This window comes from Tamandua tetradactyla, chromosome 7 (assembly GCF_023851605.1).
Source record: "Tamandua tetradactyla isolate mTamTet1 chromosome 7, mTamTet1.pri, whole genome shotgun sequence".
Classification (NCBI taxonomy): domain Eukaryota; kingdom Metazoa; phylum Chordata; class Mammalia; order Pilosa; family Myrmecophagidae; genus Tamandua; species Tamandua tetradactyla.
The window spans coordinates 134,224,123-134,246,449 of record NC_135333.1 but is presented as its reverse complement, the minus strand read 5'-3'; the positions used below and the strand labels follow the sequence as shown (position 1 = coordinate 134,246,449).

The following is a 22,327-nucleotide window of genomic DNA, read 5'->3' as shown; positions in this document are numbered from 1 at the left end:
GAAAGTCATGAACAACCAACACTGACTCAAGAAGAAATAGACAACCTCAACAAACCATTCACAAGTAGAGATTGAATCAGTCATCAAGAAGCTCCCAAAACAAGAAAAGTTCAGGACCAGATGGCTTCACAATGAATTCTACCAAGCATTCAAGAAAGAATTAGTAACAATACTGCTCAAACTCTTCAAAACAATTGAAGAGGAGGGAAAGCTACCTAACTCATTCTATGAAGTGAGCAGCACCCTAATAACAAAGCCAGACAAAGATACAACAAGAAAAGAAAATTACAGACCAGTCACTTGAATGAATATGAATCCAAAAATCCTCAACAAAATACTTGGAAATTGAATCCAAGAACACATTAAAAGTGTGACCAAATGTAACCATGTGTAACCATGGTGTAACCATGACCAAATGAGATTTATTCCAGGTATGCAAGACTGGTTCAATACAAGAAAATCAATTAATATAATATACCATATCAATAAGTCAAAGCAGAAAAAACACATGATTATCTTAATTGAGGCAGAAAAAGCATTTGACAAAATTCAACATCCTTTCTTGATGAAAACACTTCAAAGGGTAGGAATAGAAGGGAACTTCCTCAACTTGATAAAGGGAATATATGAAGAACCCATAGCTAACATCATCCTCAATGGGGAAAGATTGAAAGCTTTTCCTCTAAGATCAAAATAAGAGAAGGATGCCCACTTTTACCATCGTTGTTCAGCATTATGCTGAAAGTTCTAACCAGCACAATTAGACATGAAAATGAAATAAAAGGCATCCAAATTGGAAAGGAACAAGTACAACTCTCACCGTTTGCAGATATGATAGTATATGTCAAAAATCCTGAGAAATCTACAGCAAAGCTACTAAGGCTAATAAATGAGTGCAGCAAAGTGGCAGAGTATAAGATCAGCACACCAAAATCTGTAGTGATTCTAATAAACTAGTAATACTCAAGCTGAGGAGGAAATCAAGAAAAAAATTCCATTTACAATAGCAATCAAAAGAATAAATTATTTAGGAATAAATTTAGCTAAGAACACGAAAGACCTATACACAGAAAATTAAAAGGTATCATGGAATTTATATAAATGAATGAAAGGATGATTTATATAAATAAATAAATGGAAGGACATACCTTGTTCATGGATGAAGACTAAATATAGTTAAGATGTTAATTCTACGCAAATTGATCAATAGATTCAGCATAGTATTGGTTAAAATCCCAACTTACTTTGCAGAAATAGAAAAACCAATAGCCAACTTTATTTGGAAGAGCAGTGTGCCCCAAGTAGCTAAAAGTATCTTAAGAAAGAAAAATGAAGTGGGAGGTCTCATACTACCTGACTTTAAGGCATATAACAAAGCTATGGTGATTAAAACAGTATAGTCCTGGCATAAAGATAGATATACTGGCCAATAGAATCTAATTCATTATTCAGAAATAGACCCTCTCTTCTATGGATAATTGATCTTTGATAAAGCAGTCGTGCCAACCCAACTGGGACAGAGCAGCCTATTCAATAAATGGTGTTTGGAGAACTGGATGTCCATATGCAAATGATTGAAAGAGGATCCATTTCTCACACCCTATACAAAAATTAACTCCAAATGAATCAGAGACCTAAACATTAGAGTGAAGACCATAAAACTTTTAGAAGAAAATGTAAGGAAATATCTTATAAATCTTGTGATAGGGGGTGTTTTCCTAGACCTTACACCCAAAGCATGAGCAATTAAAAAAGACATCGATAAATGGGATCTCCTCAAAATTAAACATATTTGTGCATCAAAGAACTTTGTCAGGAAAGTAAAAAGGCAGTCTATGCAATAGGAGACAATATTTAGAAACCATGTATTAGATAAGAGTTTAATATCCAGAATATATAGAGATTCTACAACTCGACAACAAAAAATAAACAACCCAATTTAAAAATGGGAAAAACACATGAAAAAACTCAGAAGATATACAAATGGCTAAAAGGTGCGTGAAAAGATGCTCAATTTCACTGGCTATTAAGGAAATGCAAATCAAAACCACAATGAGATATCATCTGATACCCACTGAATGGCCATTATCAAAAAACCAGAAAACAATAAGTGCTAGAGAGGATGTGGAGAAAGAGGCACAATTATCTGATGTTGGTGGAAATGTAAAATGGTACAACTGCTCTGAAAGGCAGTCTGGCACTTCCTCAGGAAACTATGTATAGACTTGCCATATGGTCCAGCAATCCATTACTAGGTATATATTCAGAGGAACTGAAGGCAAGGACACAGACATTCGCACATCAGTGTTTATGGCAGCATTATTTATGATTACTAAGAAATGGAAACAGCCCAAATGTCCATCAACAGTTGAGTGGCTAAAGAAGCTGTGGTATATACATACAGTGGAATATTACACAGCTGTAAGACAGAATGAACTTATGAAGTGTGTAACAACATGGATGAACCTTGAGGACATTATGCTGAGTGAGATTAGCCAGTACTAAAATGAAAAATAGTGTATGGTCTCACTAATATGAACTAGCATTAATCAGTGAACTTTGAGAGTTAAAGTTAAGAACACAGGATATTAGGAAATAATTGTAAAAATTCAGAAGTGGATAGCACAATAATATTGATGATAGCACAATAATATAAGTATACTGAATGAAGCTGAGTGTGAGGATGGTTGAGGGATAAGGGCTGGGGGCACGTTTGACAGCAGAAGAAAAGATAAAGGATAAAGACTGAAACAATGCCTAGAGTGGACAATGATAGTGATTAAATGTACAAATATAAAAACATTTTTACATGAGGGAGGACAAATAAATGTCAACATTGCAGAGTGTTGAAAATGAGATGGTATGCAGGAAAAGTGCAACCAATACAAGCTAAGGTCTGTAGTCAACAGCAATGTTGTAATATGCTACCGCTAAATATTACAAAGGTATTATGCCGAAACTAAATGTCAACAAGCAGGGAATCTGGGGGAAGAGTATAGATTCTTTGCAGAAGAAAAGAAAATATCTTCGTATAGATTATGGTGGCGAAGGTATATCTGTTACTTCAGTTGGATTGTACAGTATGTGAATAAAACTGTAAAAAAATAAAAATGTATTAAATAACAAAAAAAGAGGAAGTAACAAGTCAGCTACTCCCTTCTCTCACTAAAGATTTCAATTTCCCTAACTCTTCTATATATATAATCTAGCTGTTTTGCAACCAACAAAGTATATGGTGAAAGAAGGCATATAATGGGGAGTTCTGAGCTCAGTGTTTGATCCTGAGCTCATTCTTTTACCACCCATTTATATAAATATGAACTGTGCATTCATTCACATGTGCTTTGCACATCCCGGGGAGCTCAAGTCTAATGGGGAGACCGTCTGAAAAACAGTGGGAAGATAATGGTGCCCAGAGGGTGGCCCCTGGCCCGCTGTGGAGGGAACAGAAAGACTTCGTCACAATTGGTGGAGATGGGAGGGCATTCTAAGTACAGAAAGAACCGTGTGCAAAGGGGCACCATTGATTATGGTATGTCAAGGGACTGCAGACATTCCAACATGGCTAAAACCTAGAATTAGAGCTCTGTGTACAAAGAGAAACTGTAGACTTATAGAAAAGTAAAGAAGTTTCAGATATGCAAGGGTAGGGAACCAGGTTTAGGCCATGGCACAGATTAGTTTGTTTATGCAAATCACCCTCAATTGATGTGTCTGTTGTTCACATGTCCTATTATGTTAATTTCACACACCATTAGGAGGCTGTAAGGACTCCCTTGGTGATTAAATTGCGAAAACTGCATATTCAGTGCTAATTTTGCTGTGTCAGAAGGAGAGCCAGCCCCTCCTGATCCATTTGTTTTCTCTGAGCCCCACCTGCCTCTCCTCCCTAAAGCTTCGACAGCTCAGTGAAGAGCGTGCTGGATCACTCCCCCTCCTTTGGCCTCAAAGGACAAAAATGCCACACACTGAGTGCCTACTATGTGCTAAATATTTTATTTTTTTTACCTCTCAAACATCCTCTCCTACCAGTTATTTATTATCCCCATTTATACAAAAAGGAAATAGCAAGTATAAAATAGAATCATTTTTCCTTCTGTAGAGAAATAGTTTTCTGAAAGGAAGATTAGTGATAGCCCAGCAATACAAAAGACCTGTCTGCCCATCTCTCCTGCACTGAAAGCATTTAGTCAAGATAATGACAGTGAATTGGAGGTGTTTGCTGTTATAGCTGAGGTTTTTAAGAAGTAGCTGTGCTGAAAATGGATCTTGAAAGAAAAAATATATATATCATCACTTACCAGCAAAATAAGTGGCAGGGGGTGGGCTGGTAGAAACATTTGTATGGCAGTATATGAATTGGGAAACAAAAAGAGACAGAGATGGGACAGGTTGATTTAATAAACAACATGCTTCTTTCTTTCACTTTAGTTATTTCACCTTGGTGGTGGCATTTCCCACATAGCTTCACTTTTATTTGAAATTATCCCAAACACCATAAAGTTCTCACAAGTAGTGTCTTGTGCATTGTAAGACACCTAAAATGATGTAGTTAAATTAGGTTGTAGAAGAGGGTCCTGTGGCTGAAAGTATGGAATTCCCAGAGTGGTTAATCATTACACCTGAAGTACCTTTTCTTTCTTAAGTGAATTCAGTTACTCTGATAGGCCATCCAAAATGTTTGTTGTTATACACAACAGCCAACTTAGAATTCCTTGAGAAGGGAAATGGTCATTGGAAAAGCCAACTATCTCAGAGCAAAGACTGGTAATAGGGTTTGTGTCTTGCATGCAAGTTTCCTGTGAGTGCTAGAAGGTTACCTGACTCAATGAAAAGGCGCAGTGATTTTTTTAATGGAATTAAGTCATCCTCCCTCTGGTCTTCTAGTACTAGCCTGTACTAAACCTTCTTGAAAATGAGGAAAAGCCACTCCTTAGGGGTGATGAGGTGGGAGGGTGAGGGGGGATGCCAGGGAATTAGAAAAATGCCCCTTCCTCACTTGTAGCTAGCCGAAGCCGGAAAATGCAGCTTAGCAAGCAAGGCAAAGACTGGATTTATGAGTCCCCTTAGTAGACTTCCCTAATGAATGCATTGGAGAAATTCCCAAGGGACTGCGAAAACCAGTGTGGAGCGGTTGGGCAAGGCCAACAGCACACTGCTGTGGACACAGACTTGCTTGGTGTTATTTCTTGTTGCCTTCTTTTGCATGGCTGATGGCCACCTGTTGAAAGCTGCATCATGACATGTTAGGTACCCTGTTCATGGCCAAGTTAGCACATACAAATGCTTACTATTTTTACTAGAAAGGTGGGTCAATAGGTCATCAATGAACAGGCAAGGATTCATCCCCATTGCTGAGAAAAAACAAACATACAAGCCCAAAATTCTGTCTCCTTTGGTGGTTGTAGCATACATTTAAAACTTTATCCCCAGTTCCTGGGGAGGGAACCTCTGAATCTTTGAAATTTCCATGATGGAAATTTTCACGGTGGGCTCAGGACCACAAGTGATAGTTCATATGCTAATGAGACAACAGGGAAAGGCCAGCCACACCTTGGGTCTTAGGATGGGCTGGCCAGGCCAGGAAGACCAACGAGGTGATAAGGGGGTTGGGCCATATCATATCAGGTCATCTCCTGACCTCTGGGAGGGGAGGGGTAGGCTGCAGACTGAGTTCAGTCATGAGGACACTGATTCTAACAGTCATTCCTATGTAATGAGATCCCACATAAACTCAGGATACTTGAAGCCCCATGAATTTCCATGATTGAAAAAATCCATCACTGTACTGGGAGGATGATGCCTTCTGACCCCATGTGGAAAGGACACAGAAGCTTGTGGTTGAGACTCTCCCAGGCCTCACCCTAAGCAGCTCTTTTGGCTTTTTATTTGTGTCCTTTTATTATAATAAAGCTATAATTTTAAGTAAAATGCTTTCAATGAGTTCTGTGGGTCATTCTAGCAAATTATTGAACCCGAAGGGTAGGGTGTGTAAATCCCTGAATTTGTACCCAGCTGATCAGAAGTGTAGGTGACCTGGGCCCCCGAACTTGCAACTGGTGCCTGAAGGGCAATCTTGGAGAGGTTAACCTGTGGAGTCTGGCCTGACTCTGGGCAAAATCAGAATTGACTTGGATTGAGTTATTAGAGTCTTTGCAGTTGGTGTCAGAAGCTCTGTTGTGGAAATTGTTGCAGTTGTTGAAAGAGATTTCTGATACCACACAGTGGTATCTTCGTATTGAAAGAATGAAGTATTGGCTTATTTTTGCCCCTCATTTCCCATCCATTTCCCTCACCTTCCTTCCCATGCTCATCCCCCACATCCCCACTTTTCTTCTATTCCTCTCTCAGGTAGCTCAGAAGGTCTCAAGTTCAGGTCAGAATCCTAATGGTTTTCATTCATTTCACATATCAATAGTTCAAGGCTTCTCCGGTGCATATGGTGGGTATTTTCTTCAAGCTGTCCACATTCACTCCTGAAACCAAAAGCTAATTGTCATTCCTGACACTCAAGAACAACCCCAGGATGCACCCTTACTTCCTTTTTTGGCTGTGTGGATGGGGGAGGAAATTGGAGCTGGAGAGATGGCTTGGTACTTAGTGAGGGTTACAGGAAAGTGATAGTGATTTTCCCTTAGTTCGCTGCTTCTTACACAGTCTTCACTGAGAATTGCAGTATGAAATATATTTTACCTCACAATTCAGTGTACAGATTTACCCACACTCATAGATAAGAATGAAATGGAAATTTTACTTGCACAGTATACAATGACATTTTTTTCAAAAAAAAATCACACTAGACTAATTTCAAGACTTATTTAATGGATCTCAACTACCATTTGAGAACTCCAGCCCTAGACACTAGTTTGGGGTGAGATCCTGTTTCTGTTCAGTAATGCTGCCAGAATGCAATATACCAAAAATTGGTTGACTTTTATAAAGGGAATTTATTAAGTTACACTTCACAATTCTAAGACCGTAAAAATGTCCAAATTAAGGCATCAGCAAGAGGATACCTTCTTGGAGGAAAGGCAGTATCTGGGGTTTCTCTGTCACAAAGGAAGGCAGATGGCGACATCTGCTGACCCTTTGCTCCCAGATTTTTTGGTTTCAGCTCCTGGTTCCAGTGGCCTGCTCTCTGAGCTTCTTCTGTCTGTCTCCAAGTATCTGTACCCTTTGCTCTTAGTGTCTGCTCTTTTTAGGACTCCGGTAAACTAAGACCCACCTTGAATACGTAGGGTCACATCTCCATCTAATCAAAAGGTCACACCCACAATTGGGTGGGTCACATCTCCATGAAAACAGTCTATTCAAGAGGTCCCACCCTACTCTGTTGGTTTAGAATTAAAAAGTGCATGGCTTTTCTGGGGTACATGACAGTTTCAAACCAGCAAAGATCCTCTGATGATCGCATGGATGCTTATTAAAATGAAGGTTCTTAAGTCTCACCCCAGACCTACCTTGTCTGCATTTTCACAGAGTTGGGGCCAAGAATGTACATTTTAGCAACCTCCTCAAAAAATTATTTTTCACATTAATGACTGAGAATCCACCACCACCACCCCACCTTAGGTTATAGCTAATTGGAATTATTCCATTGAAATCATAGGCAACAGTTGGGTGACAGGCAGGGTGAAGAGAAAATGAGGGCACGTCTTAGGCCCTGCCCAAGTGGGTGCCTGCAATAATCAACCCAAGTGTCTGATGATCTGTGGGGAAACCAGTACCATCTCTAAGGTGTCAATTTGGTCCCTATGGCAAATGAAGGAGGGGATGAACCTTTGGGAAATTGCCAGGACTTGAGAACTGCTTACGGCATCAGCAGTCTTCACTTGCAATTGCCCTTAAAAACCAAGTGGGGATTGCTAGCTCTGTTGCCAAAGCTTTTTTTCATGTGTCAAAACTGAAAACAAGCATTGGGTTTCTGATATTTGCCTTGAGGACATTTTTCAGACATGTAGGCAGACTTACTTAGAAATATAAAATAAGGCTTAACTTGAATTGTGGTGAAATCTTCTGCCTCCTGTTAAAGTTTCTGTCCTCAGGAGGGTTAGAGGCAATTACAGCACATGCTGATAGACAGCTAAAACTGAACTGAGATTTGTAGAGCTATATCCCAACCCTGGAGTGTTAGGTTCCAAGAGGCTCATTGGCTCTTTAGAAAGAAATATCTAGCAATTCAGTTCATGATCTGGGTTCGCCAAAGGCATCCTCTGGTTGGCATAGAATGAAGACCCTACAAGAACAATATTGTTTCAGGGGGGCTGAGGTGGATCTTGAAGCCAATGGTCAGGATGGCGAGCTCTAGGAGCATGGAGCAGGATTTGTGTGGATGCTCAGGAAAAGCCCCCAAAGGTCTTTAAAAACAAAAGTATGGCAAGCATGATAAATTAATCATCTTTTGTTTGTTGGGTAATTGGAAATGGATAAAAGCTGTTTGATCAACTTGGAGATTTTATGTCCAGAATTAAGTTATAATTTGGTGAAGGAACACAGCAAATAAGGTCAGCTATTCTGATCTTGAACCCTAGAGTTTATGGGTTCTAACTGGACAAGACAGTCCATCAACTCCTCCAAATCTCAGTGTCCTCATTAATAGAAAGGAAATGATTCTACTGCATGGAGTTGTTGGGAGACCAAAAGTAATCACATGTATGGAAGTGCCTGAATAAAGGATTCATCTGTGAAAAAAAAAAAAATGTGACTTAAACCTTGGAATCCTTACAATTATTTTTGGACAGGAAATAAATCAGAAATAACCACTACCCATCTTTAGCCTAAGAGAGCCATGTAGCACAATTTATTGTTGCTGCTTTGAAAGTAGCCTGCTATGATCCCCATTTTTGCAAATTATTGATTTCTGAAATCGTATCTTTTATGTGATTTTTATTATTTCATTTTGTTATATGCTATTTCCAAGCTATTTCCAAGAGGCCCATAGAACTGGCTATTAAAATTCAGTGTCCTCTAACCTTAAAAATCTTTCTAAAGAAATAGATTACTTTCAAATATAAACCATTTATTAGCTTCTTATCCTGAAGAGTTGCCATAGAGACATATCAGGTTTGAAGCTCAGAAAAGCCAAGCCTCTTGGACAATAATTTTAACCTTAAAGTTAATAGCAACTCTGACCTATATCTAAAGCCAATTTGCTAACCTGCTCAGTTTGATATCTATCTCTAATAATGTTTGGTTAGTGTATTACGACTGATTGATGTTGGTTATTTTAAGTACCACTCAGCCTTCAGTCCCTCTGAGTTTCTGGCCTGTGAAGCAGATACCTTAAGAATCACTGGCCAAATGAGTAGTGTTCATTATTCCAGACTGTTTTAGTTTGCTAATGCTGCTGGAATGCAATATACCAGCAATAGATTGGCTTTTATAAAAGGGATTTATTAAGTTACAGGTTTGCAGGCCATAAAAATATCCAAACTAAGGCATTGAAGAATGATACCCTATTCTACAGAAAAGGCCTATGGCATTCGGAGTTTCTGTGTCACATGGGAAGACACATGGCAATGTCTACTAGCTTTTTCTCCTGGCTTCTGGATTCATATGGCTTCCCCAGGGGCGTTTTCTTTCTGCATCTCCAAATGTCTCTGTCTGTGTCAGCTCTCAAGCTTTTTCCAAAGTGGTTCCCTCTTAAAAGACTCCACTAAGCAGATGAAGACCCACCTTGAATGAATGGAGACGCATCTCCATGGAAATCATCTAATCAAAGGTTCCTACCCACAAATGGAGTGGTTATATCTCCATGGAAACAATTTAATCAAAAGCCTCCACACTGAACAATAAGTCTGACCCCAAAGACTGAACCAGGACCAAAAAAATATGGCTTTTCTGGAATACACAAAAACCTCAAACCAGCTCACAGGCCAACACCAAATAGTAATAGATTACTTTCAAATATAAACCATTTATTAGCCTCTTATCCTGAAGAGGTGCCAGAGAGAGTTGTCCAATGCAAGAGTTCTTATTTACTGTATTGGAAAATATGCCTTAGATCAAGTAGGCTTCCTAATACCCATGGCAAATGTAGGTTTTGGGACTCTCACATTTAGGTGCACCTCAGAAATATGACTGGTCCTTCAGAGACCCCAATCTACTTAACTAATCAGCCATATGCATAGGGTCTATAGCGCTGCCAACCCCCTGCCCCGTACCTCCTTGCAAGTTGAACAGAGATAGCTAGGAGAATGCACCACTCTCTGTGTTAAGGGTCCATTCCCAGGTGTACTTGTCACATGAAGAGTGCATGGCTAAAAACAAAGATGGAAAAAGGTGGGCAAAAGCACAAGAAATTCCAAGGTCCTTGAATAATCAGGAATCCCAAATAGAGATTTAATCCACTAGTAAACAGGGCTCAAAGAATGTCAGCCTATCACTAATCCCATTAGCAACTCTTCCTCCTCCCTCTCTTGCTCCTTTTTTTCTCCCTTCTCCCCCTCCTCCCTTTGAGAAAAGAAAATGAGCCTGGAAGGAAAAGAACTAGGATATTAAGCAGAAATGTTCCCTCCAATAAAGATGTAGGTAGGAAATATTCATGGTGAGTCTGTGATATCTTGTGACAGAAAACAAAGAAGCTATCAAAGCAGATGGGTCATATCAAAAGAATATAGGAGACAATGTGAAGGATTCCCATTAGCCAAAGATGAGGCAGTTGAACATCAAAAAGAATAATAAATGCAACTGATTGAAATACATTGAATATATAAAAACTTATAGGTTCCTATTAATAGGTAACAAAAGTCCACCCCCTAAAAAATTTATTATTCTGAATATGAAAAGGAAAAAATTAAGCGTTCATCCTAATACAAAACTACATTTCACAGTATCCAAGCAACACTAATTGATGAAGGAGAATTCTTTACAAAGGAGAATTCTAACCAGAATAATAAAAAAATAATTACAGAATTAGAAAAAAAATCATCAAAGATGAAATTTATTGATTCAAAAGATGGCCATCAGTGGACAGAACCATGAGATTAAAGATTGACAGGAAACTTTACAATGGAGGAATCAGGCTGTCATCACCTGAACCTAACAAAAGTGCGACAACTAGAGATTGAGTGATGTGACGTCATAGAAAGCACACTCTAGAACCTGAAATCTATTCATACCCCTCCCTCCGAGAAAAAAGTGAACCTGACTCAAATCAAGCATCCAGAGGTAGCTTCCACTTAGAGCAAATATATGGGATGGATAACATGCTATAGAACAAATGAGAGTGTGCAAAATTAGTTAACAACATGGGGTTGGGGGGGTATAGGGCATGCTCTAGATAAGAGATTTAAGAGACTACTGGAGATTGAATCACGTCCTACAAAAGACATGTTCATGCCCCAATCCCTGGTCCTGTGGGTGTGAACTCATTGCAAATAGTATCTATTGATGATGTTACTTCAGTTAAGGTGTGGCCTAGCTGAATTAGGTTAGGCTTTAATCCAGATTACTGGATTCTTTATAAGCAGAATGAAATTTAGACAGAAAGAAAGAGATGCCACAGGGAGCAGCCAGAATCTGGGAGTCAATGGAATCCAGAAGAGAAAGAAGATGTCCCCGTGTGCATTGCCACATGACAGAAAAGCCAAGGAGCCCCAAAGATTGCCAGCTAGCCAACCTTGGAAGGAAGCAAATCTTTTGGACCTCGGAAGGAAGCAAGCCTTCTAGCCTCTGAAACCCTGAACCAATGATTTCCTATTATTAAGACAAACCATTGTGTGATACTTGTTTTAGCAACTAGGAAACTAAAACAGAGGCTTAACATAAAGGTAGATGTGGATTTTGTTGGGATCCTGATTTGTTCAAACCAACTCTAAAAATCCATTATTTGGATATCCAGGGAAATTTTATTTGGGGCTAGGTATTGGAAAATATTGAGAAATAAAAGTTAATTTTGTCATTGAGTTAATAACATTGTCTATTTTAGAGATACGTACTGAAGGATATAGGGGTAAAATGGCACAAGGAGGCATTTGCTTTAAAATAATTCCCCTAAGAAGAAAAAGGAGATATGATGTAAATGTTTCAAGCTCTTGATGGTATTAGATCTGAGTAGTGAATATGTGGGGTTTCATTGTTCTACTCTCTCTCCTCTTGAATATGTTTGACATTTTTCATTAAAAAGTAGCTTTCACCAGTAATCCTTCCCCCTTAGGGAAGAGAGACAGAAGTCTCCTGTCCTATGGTCTAAGATGAAAACTTAATTAGAGATGGCCGTAAAGTTTCCTGTCTGCAGTGAGTGTTTATTTAGCAACCACATGGTAGGTAAAGAAAGAGTGCCATGAAAAGATTTGAGCTTCACAGTTAAAACCTGGGTTTGAAACACTTTTCTGTTGCTTGCTATTTGACCTTGAGCAAGTTTCTGTCACAGTCTGAGCTTCATTTCTCTGTAGAAACAGTCACATCCTGTTGTTTTTTAAACTATTGACTCAAGTTCCACAGCCTCATTACAGGAAGTTCAGCTCTGCCGGTGGATGGCCCCCATCCCACTTTCCTCACTGCGCAGCACTGGGGCTTTTCCAGTACACAAAAGGGAAAGGACGATGTCAGACGTACTCTCACTTCCTTCTGCCATATGGTGCCACCCTTGGAGCCTCATCCTGCTCAGCCCTGTCCACCCCATCCACCCTAGCCATCTTACAGCAATGGCCTTGCTCTCTAATCCCAGCATGGCTAGAGGGGGATGGCCTGAACCCCAGAATTAAATCCCTCTTTGGTCACGCTCACATTCTTAGCAATGGCTCATTAAAGCACAGCCCAAGGCCACAGTGACTGGTTCTGATTGGCTTCCAGACTCAACTACATGGTGAGTCAAAACCAGCTCATTCATTTATTCAACAGATTTACTAACTCTTTTATGTAGGGGCTTGGGATATATCAGTGAACAAAACAAAGATCCCCTGACCCCCTCAAGGAACTTGAGGGGGTCAGGGGATCTTTGGTATCTCCTACATACCAACAAAAGCTTCTCCATTCCTGGTGAGCTTTGCTTTCGGAGGTATACCCTCTCTCTTATGCACTTTGTACCTCCTTTTCCCTATGCAGCATCATAGTAGTCAGATGAGGGGCCAGATTTTACTAAGGTGGACATACACAAGCACACATGCATACACTCATACATACACAAAACCCTTACTGAGCAAAGTGGGACTTACTACTCTATACTTGTATAACTAAATGCCACTGAAGTGATCCTTCCACAGAAATCAGGTCAATTCTTCAGATTAAAAAATTATATTTATATGACCTCTTGTAAAATTGAGACTCCTTACCCATTTTGCGGGATTGTTATGAGGATTAAATTAATTGTCTTCACTGGACAATGCACTCATGAAGGTTATGGTTTTTATCATTGTTATAACCCTAAAACAGTGTCTGGCATATAACAGGATAGTAGGAATTCAGTGCACATATGCATACATGCACAAACACACACATACATTCACACACACTCATGATGGAATGAACCTAGAAACAATGGCATTGCAATAAACATTAGTTACCATTGCTTCCTTTTCCAGGACATGCAATATACCCTCTGTTGTGTGGCAATCCATATACAGCAAACTTCAGTGTACACACAAATCATTGGGGATCCTCAGATTCTAGTTCAGTCCACCTAGGATGGGGCCGAGATTCTGCATTATAGCAGATTCCTAAGAGACGGTGATGCCTCTGGTCAGGACCACACTTTAAGTGGCAAGGTCATAGAGGTACATTTTTCCTCTTTAAAGAAAAGTTGCAACAAAATTCTGAGTTCTTTCCTTCTGGTGTACTTGTGAGAAGGATGGGGGAAGGGATGGTCTGTTGATGTACCATACTTCATAGATTCTAACATGCCACTGATTGTAAAACACTGTTTGGGTGGTGCAACAGTGGCTCAGTAGCAGAATTCTTGCCTGCCATGCCAGAGACCTGGGTTCGAGTCTCGGAGCCTGCCCAGGCCAAAAATAAAACACAGTTTGATTTTAGAAATCTGTCATTTCAGGGGTCTGTGGATGTCAGAGTCCCCAGGGGTGACGTCTACAGTTTGGTTCCGTTCACGTCAAAGATGGGTGTCAGGCACCATATGATCCTTAAGCAGGGTTGTCTGAGCAGCGCTTTCAGGGGAGTGAGCCTGCTGGTGCTCTGGCACCTTAAAGTCAGAAGGTCATGCGACCAGCTGACTGGGGAGGGCAGACAGTTCTCAAGATTTGGCAGAACTCTCTCCCCTCTTATGTGCCCTCCCATTCAAGCTGCTCCTGGAAGGGTATGCTTTATTTTAAGATCTCTGCAAGGTCTATCTCTGCCGTGGAAATCCCCTGGCTATGGTTGCGTCATAGTCTCCAGTGACATTTAGTGTCAGCCTTGTGAGATGCCTTAGCAGTCTTACTGGCTACCATTCATTTTATAGCCATAATGTGTCTTTAGCATATACTACAAGATCTTGAAATGTGGGGGAAAAAAGAAAACCACACGAAAGGGTCATCTTAAAGTCTATGAAATAAGGCAGTTTGAGAGGCAGTAAAGTATCATGGTTAAGCACTGGAGTCTGAAGACACGTCCCCACCACTTAAAACCTACGTGGCCTTGGGGCAAGTTACTTAACCTCTATTTTAAGACAGTTGAATTTCCTCACCTCTGAGTTGGCAATAATCACATGGGTTGCCTGGTGAATTGTACTGACTCTGTGAGCTTGAAATTTCAGCACTCCGTCCAGTAAAATAAAAACCCATGAACTGTTCACTTTTGTACTGCCTTCACTATTCTGTGCCTTTCTAAAGTAAAATAACTGGGTATAAAAACTAAATGGATGCTGTTGACCTGGGTTCGATTCCCAGTGCCTGCCCATGCAAAAAAATAATAATATTCATCATAAACTGTTTAAAAACTAAATGGGTTATAAAAGCTTTAATCTTCTTTTCATTCTGTATCACTCTGAATTTTTGACTATTTGATAAGAATGAATTCATGAATCCTTTGTATAAAAGATCAATACAGACCAAAAAAAATCAGTAATTAAAAAAAAAAGTGAGCCCAAGTTCTTGCTTGAATTGTGCAGCAGCAGCCTCTGTTGTTGTGGAAAGCATCTGGCAGACCTCAGTGAAAAGTGGGCCCACCTGAAAGCATTAAGTGAACTTCAAGAGCTTAGAACAATGCCTGGCACAACTTGCAGCACTAATATAAAATATTAACGTGTTCACCTCTGGAGGGCAGGCACTCCTCTTTCTTATTGACGGCAGTTTTCCAACACCAAGAACTGTGCTCGGAATGCGGTAGAGACTCAAGAAGCATTTGATGCATGTATGAATGTCTTATTCTTTTAACCTCAGACAAAGTCTTGCAGGTGGCCAGGTGGAGGAATGAGGCTCAGGGGAAGCTTTGACTGGTAGTTTCTGGCCACAGATGCAGATAACTTTCTGAGGCCCATAGCAGCATAGAGTGAGCACCTTGGGTTGCTAAACCAAACCCTGTGCAGGTCCTGAGTGAGCTATTCAAGTCAGGCCCCAGGGCAAAGCATTTGTTACAGGAACACTTTCAAGCCTTTTGAATAGTTTTTGGGTGACAGTATTATTTGGGGTACCATAGAAAATAAAATGATTGACCTCATGGATACTTGCTCAAAGAAAGGGGAGCACTGTATCTAGCACAGGACCAGGCAGCCCAGTGGGCAGGAAATTGGTCCTTGATATCTCTGATAACAGAAAAAGAGTGTAAGTCAACCTGCCCTGGGGAAATTCTCACCTACGGATGCCTGATGACTGCGATTTTTATAAAATGCCAGGACTCTCCAGTTCTCCTCCTTCTCTTCCTCCTGAAATTCTGGATGGGACTTTACAAATTCCAAGGATGTTCTTGAAAAGGGAACAACACAGCAGGGGAGCGGAGTGACCTGATGCTTGTTTTACAAATCCATCGTTACGGAAAATAGTTTGAAAAGATTGTTCATCAAGAAGTTTCACAAGCAAAAGTCTCCAACCTCGCTAAATTTTCCCTTCACACTTTCTCACTCCTCAGGTAACTTTGTACAAGGAGTCTGACATGGAGGACTTTGGGTTCAGTGTAGCAGATGGCTTGCTGGAAAAAGGAGTTTATGTCAAAAATATTCGCCCAGCTGGTCCAGGAGACCTTGGTGGCTTAAAGCCCTATGACAGGCTTTTACAGGTAAGACCTCAGGTAATTAATTTTAATTCTCTAGGACTAACAGAACTGGGAACTTCCTCCTAAGACCTCAGGTGGAATTTTAATTCTCTAGGACTAACAGAACTGGGAACTTCCTCCAAATCTTCCTGAATATTTGGACCTCTTTTTTTTTTTTCCTTCAAACCTTTTCATCAGGATTACAGAATTAGTAGCAGTGAAAGAGCTAAAGATTTTCAACTCTAGTAATTCTATCCCAATCCAATAATTTCTCTGGTTTCTTCTCCTTATGAATTTAGGTTTTGGGGGACTGAGCTGAAAGCCATCTTTTCCAGTGGCTTACTCCTCAGATGCCACCCAACCATGGGGCCATTTCCCACGATCACATGATCGCATGGTAATCACATTAAGTATTCTTTGACTCCAAGACCCCACCAGTCTAGCCCCTCCCACCACTCTTCTCTAAACCCTGTAGTTTGGCTTCTCCTTCCCCTGCCAGTATCTTGGCTTGCTTCTCCCTTCCTTTAATGTCTAGCTACAACTTGACTTGTATCAGGAAAGACATATCCTGCTACCACCCTACTAAGAAGCATCTGGTGGCTTCCACTTGCTAGAACACATATCTTATTTCCTGCCCATGCTTCATTGTTGTTCATTAGCATACCAAGCACAGGGCCTTTGCATATGCTGTTCCTCTGAGCCTGCAGTGCTCCTCTGCCAAATAAGCATGTTGGTTCTGAGTCTTGGAGCACACTATTCCCTTTTTCTGAAACACTCTTCCACTCCTTGTTCCCTACCTACCTAACTCCTACACTTGACCTTATAGTATCACTCTGATCAGTGATTCTCAATGTTAGCTGAAAAACATAATCACTGGAAAGAGCTTATCCTAGTACCCAGAACAAATCGAAGACTAGTTAAATCAGAATCTCTGGGAGTGGGACACATGCATCAGTATTTTTTTAAAAACTCCCAGGTAATTCCAATGGACAAGCAATGATTGAGAACTACTGGCTTAGATTATTCTTCTTTCAAAGTTTTATTTGACCAATACCACCCATATCCTTTTTCCTCAAGATTGAATTAGGGGTCCCTCCTATAAAGTTTATAAGCTTTTTCCTTTGGTGGAATTTACCAGTTACTGTATATATTTTCTGTATGTATTTCCTAGTAGATAATAAGCTTCTTGAGAGCAGGCCGTATTTTATTCTCTCTTTTCCCTATAGCACTGTACAGTGCTTAATATCTGAATAGCTCACATAATATCTGAAACGAAACAGCCAAACTTGCTTACTTAAGAGAGTACTGTTGTGATCAAGTATAGTTTTGTTGAGTAAAGAAAACTCCCGATCTTAGAGTTTTTGGGAAAAGTGTTTCACAGGCTGACATCAGTCCTAGAAGCATGCTTACCTGGAGGGATTTGTCACCAAACAGTTAACTTTCAAAGCATGAAAGCTGCTACTGATTGCTTGGCTTTCACAGACATGTTCAGTGGAAGCAGTTGTCGTTGATCAGTTACATAGGTTTGAAACCAGTTCTGGTGGCTAGCTTTTACCATGGTTTAAGAACATTTAGTCTTACCCTAGGAGAATGGGGACACTTTTATTTTCCATAGATACTCTAATTTTGGTGAATGAATAATAACTATGGACAATTTACTTAACCTCTATGAGTGTCTTCCTAACCTATACATTGGAGCTGTCCCTACTTTTATGGAAATTGAAGTGATAAAAGAGGACTGGATTCAGATTGTGAAGGGCCTTGAATGCTGTGATAAAGCTCTTGGACATTATTCTGGAGTCATATTAATTTCTTAAGTAGAAGAATGATCAATCTGCAATTTGAAAAGGTAGTACAATATTGCTATGGATGGATTGAAGGTGGGGTGAAGAAGGGGTAGATTACAGACAAAGAGAGCATGTAGGTATGGGCAAGGGATCTATTTCAGACCTTATAAGCCTAATTTCTTAATTATATCCTGGAGATCTGTCCTGCCAGTGTGGGTCTGTTGCTCAGAAAAGATGTTAGAGCCAGAGATAAAGATTTAGGATATTAAAGGCATGGGTTTGGATAGAATTGCCTAAGGATTCTAAGAATAACCAAATTTATAGGACTGGAAGAAAAAAAGGCAGGGAAGGACTAAAAGTGAGCAGTTAGAATGGTAGGAGAATTGTTGTAGTGATAGCGTAAGAGCCAAAAAAAGGATAATTTTAAGAACAAGTAGGTAGTCAAAAATAGTAAATGCTAACGGCCGAGGATGAGACTTCAAGAGACCATTCCTAGATTTGACAAGACCTGAGAAGGTTGGGGAGAGAATGGGAAGTCAGGGAGTGGAAGCGGCATGTTGGTGATTTTTAAGACTTTTGTTGAAGTAGAAATGAAAGGAGACGAGCATGGGTATGAATTGATGGGATGGGCTTAGCAGCTAAAATAGGTCGATCGGCATCTTGGTTAAGAGCTGAGACTTTGGAATCGGCCAAATTGCCTGGGATCAAATCCCCACGCCACCACCTACCCCCTACCAATCAAAGACAAATCTCTTAGTCTCTCTGTGCCTCACTCTCCTTATTGATAAACTGAGGATAATATTCAGAATTTACTGAGCAACCGCCATGAGTAAAGCGATGTGGTAGGCTTGGGGGATATTAGAACATGTACTTGCTCCATGCTCTCAAGGAGCTTACAGTGTAGTCAAGGGAATGAGAAGTAAGCTAAAGACCTTGTCATCATGTGGTCAGAGCAGAGCTAGAGTGCTCATGTAAGCACCTTCCAGACTCCTAGCCACTTGTTACACCTGAAGTGCTATGCTGGGTTTTGCGAATTATCTATCTTTTGACTATGACAATAATTTAGAACGGCTGTTCTTGACCTTTTAGGTTAATCATGTCCGAACAAGAGACTTTGACTGCTGCCTCGTTGTGCCCCTTATAGCAGAATCTGGTAATAAGCTGGACCTGGTTATTAGTAGAAACCCACTGGCTTCACAGAAATCTACAGAACAGACTCTACCAGGAGGAGAATGGAGTGAACAGAACAGTGCTTTTTTCCAACAGCCTAGCCACGGTGGTAATTTGGAGACACGAGAACCCACCAATACATTATAGCAATGCTTTTTATAAAACAGGACAAAAGACATTATCTACATGGTGCTAAAAATCCCTTTAAGATTTCTGTGACATCTGAAGCACAGATAATCATGTGGCATTAACTGCAAGCACAGGGGTCTTTTAAATCTCTCTCATGACTCATGTTCACTTCCCTTTTGAAGTCGAAAAGGTTTCTTTTTCGGTGACCACTATAGTATATGACAGGCTATTCTCTGTCAGGCCCAATGGTAGAGAAAAATAGGTAGGCTGTCCCTTCCCACAAATGAACATCTGAGGAAATTTTTTAAAGTTCATCTTACTATCACTTTTTAAAACGAGAAACATCTGTTTGAAAATATTCTCTGTAATTTCCTTAATTCACTTTGGGATCAGTTTCTTACTATCAAGTCTTGAATGTAAGATCTTGACCAACAAGACTCTTCATGAAGCTGGCTCTACTAGGGGAACTAGTGTTTTGTAAACTGCTGGGACTGCTGCAGTGGGAGGGGTACAGGTAGAAAATTAAGTTAACTTAAAATGTTTCAGCAATGATGCACGTAGGAAACCATTAAATAGGTGGTGGTAATATGTTCTGCCCAAGTATAGGAATGATTTTAATGAAGATGTATGCTATTCCCTATGCAACAAATTATCAAACAGGATATGTCTTGTGACCTGTTTTTTTTTTTAAGAACACATTTTTAATAGCTGAAAAGCTCTGATAATGAATTAGAGTGTTTAGTAACACTGAGAATTAGTTATATTATCATTTCTTTTAAATTCAAGATTAAGAACTCAAGAGAGAATGAAGAGTCTGTTAAAATGAGGTTCATCTTAATGATAGGCAAATCAAACTTATACTGCTTGACATGTTTTGAGAACTGGTAATATTGAGGGTGTACAGCACATGTACTTAAAAAACGACACTGGACTATCTTTTGTTCTGAGCCATGCCACTTACCGAAATTGTAAATACATTTTTCACAAAATGCATTGCCAATTATTACCATCCCTCAAAGCAATAAATTGTAACAGTTGCTTTTTATGTTTGTCAGCAACTGTTTTCATTTGTTCAGAATAGTTACACTAATAACTGTTATTTGGTGATTATAAAAAAAATAGATCTGGATATTGATTGTAGAATCTTCATATTGAAATGATTATTTTCCAAACATTTTCATTTTGGTCAATAATTCAAGCACTTAAGTAAAGCATTCATATACCGTGTGCTTTGTTTAAGGAAAAAGTTCACCTTTCTTTCTGAGTGCAAAGAAATATATTATTTCAGTCACATGTCAGAACTGCCAGGGCAAGAAAGAAGGTATAAAGCCAGAATCATGTTAAGAAATAAAAGAAGATCATGAGTCACATAAATATGTATTTTTATTTGTAACAAACAAGTATTAAACTGTAAAGTATTTTTGTACAAATTTAATACTTTAATAGCATGGTATTTATCGTCTATGTATGCTTTTGGGGAATTAAAAATTGTTGCAAATATTTGTATGGAAAAAAAACCCTCAACCAAATGGAATAAACAGTGATTTTAAAAAGACAAAAAAAAAATGGCATGCATTTTTGGTGCTTTGAATACATTTCAGTGTCTTAGACTCAGTCCTCCGCAATGCTTACCTTTTACATTTTTTTTTCTAAAGAGGGACAGTTTTGCCATACTCTTGAAGGGCAGCATGGAAGAGGGGAAAGAGTATGGATTTTGAAATTGAACTTGGGCTTGAATTCCAGCTTCTGTACTCTAATGGAATGAAATGTACTTACCTTGAGTCAGTTTCCTCACCTGTGATACTAAAGGTAATGTCTGTTCTGCTGGGCTGTTTTGAGGGCTTTGTGACATATACAAGGGTTAAGATTCCTGCACACTGAAATTTCTCCAAGAACAATGACATATTTATTTTACCTGACAAAGATGGAGAGATCTTAACTGAAGGCTCACAACATCTGCTTTCAGAGAATATTATATGAATCCCATGAAATACACTTAGATAAATTATCAAAATATACAAATGTTAATTAGGCTTTCTTTAAAAAAAAAAATCGACACTGCAGTCCTGACATTTTCATTCTTGAGGATTGTCTTGCAGGCCTTATACATTCGCATGTTTTTCTACAGTTGCATTCAGTGACCCGCGGTTACGTTCTTAAAGACTGAGGGTACTTTCTAGCACATGGGAGTCACGTGGCCCCCAAACTGAAGGTCATGTTCTAGTATTGCAAAATCCAAGCAACTGCTTGAATTTCTGTTTAACTGTACAGTTATAATGTGGCCAAGTTTCTGCATGTCTAAGATTGAAGCCAATGATATGGTTTGGTTAGAACTGATTATGTGAGGAAAGGTAGGCAAGAAACTGCAGCTCATGTTGGGAAAAAAAAAAAAAGCCAATGATTTCAGTTAGCACTGTTCATATACAGCAAAAAGACCCAAGGAAGAGTTCCTCTAGGCTGTGGTTGGCCCCCCAAGTTTTGAGCACCCCATGCCCAAAATTAGTGGCCAACTAGGAACTGAAAGAGTTTGGTGTTAAGCCCCTGGAAGGCTAATGAAAGGAATCAGGGATAAATGGCCATGTGGGGCAGAAGGCATGAAATCTGTTTTTATATCACTGGGTGGTTACCAGAACCCATGGGTGGACATTCCAGTAAGGCAGATTTTAACTTGATATAAGGAAACAATTTCTAAGGATGTGTGTTGTACGGTGGTACCACTTTTCCAGTCAAGACCTTCAGCACTGGAAGCCTTCGTTCCACCAGGGACTGACAGATGTCTAGCAGAGGAGGCTGGCTGGATTACATAGCCCTTGTGATTTTAACATTCTGTGATTTATTTGCTTTAAACCCAAATCATGGGCCCCCAGAAATGCCCACTTTTAATGAAATCTAACAGAATTTTGAATTGGGTAGTTTATTTGTATTTTGACCAAAAGTACATTCATAATATAAGAACTAATGTTTTGGAATGTTCAGTTACATAGCATTAGTTTCATTTTGTTTTAAGGTAAAAAGAAACCTGTTTTCAAATTCTCCATGACAGTGTTAAACTTTTCTGGACCCTGTGCTCCTAGAAACAGGATGGTTTCCTGTTAAAGAAATCCCCCTCTATTCTTGTG

The 22,327-nt window shown here is 39.6% G+C and overlaps 1 protein-coding gene across 7 annotated transcripts in view; it reads left to right on the top strand.

The window, feature by feature from the left end:
* Positions 1–20,766, top strand: part of GRIP1 (glutamate receptor interacting protein 1) — a 733,183-nt gene extending 712,417 nt beyond the window's left edge. For all 7 annotated transcript variants that reach the window (XM_077111339.1, XM_077111343.1, XM_077111338.1 and 4 more), the window contains 2 exons: positions 16,000–16,146; positions 18,999–20,766. In XM_077111339.1, the coding sequence (XP_076967454.1) occupies positions 16,000–16,146; positions 18,999–19,226 (375 nt within the window). In that variant the 3' untranslated portion in view covers positions 19,227–20,766. The remainder of the gene's footprint in view (positions 1–15,999; positions 16,147–18,998) is intronic.
* The last annotated feature ends 1,561 nt before the right edge of the window (positions 20,767–22,327 follow it).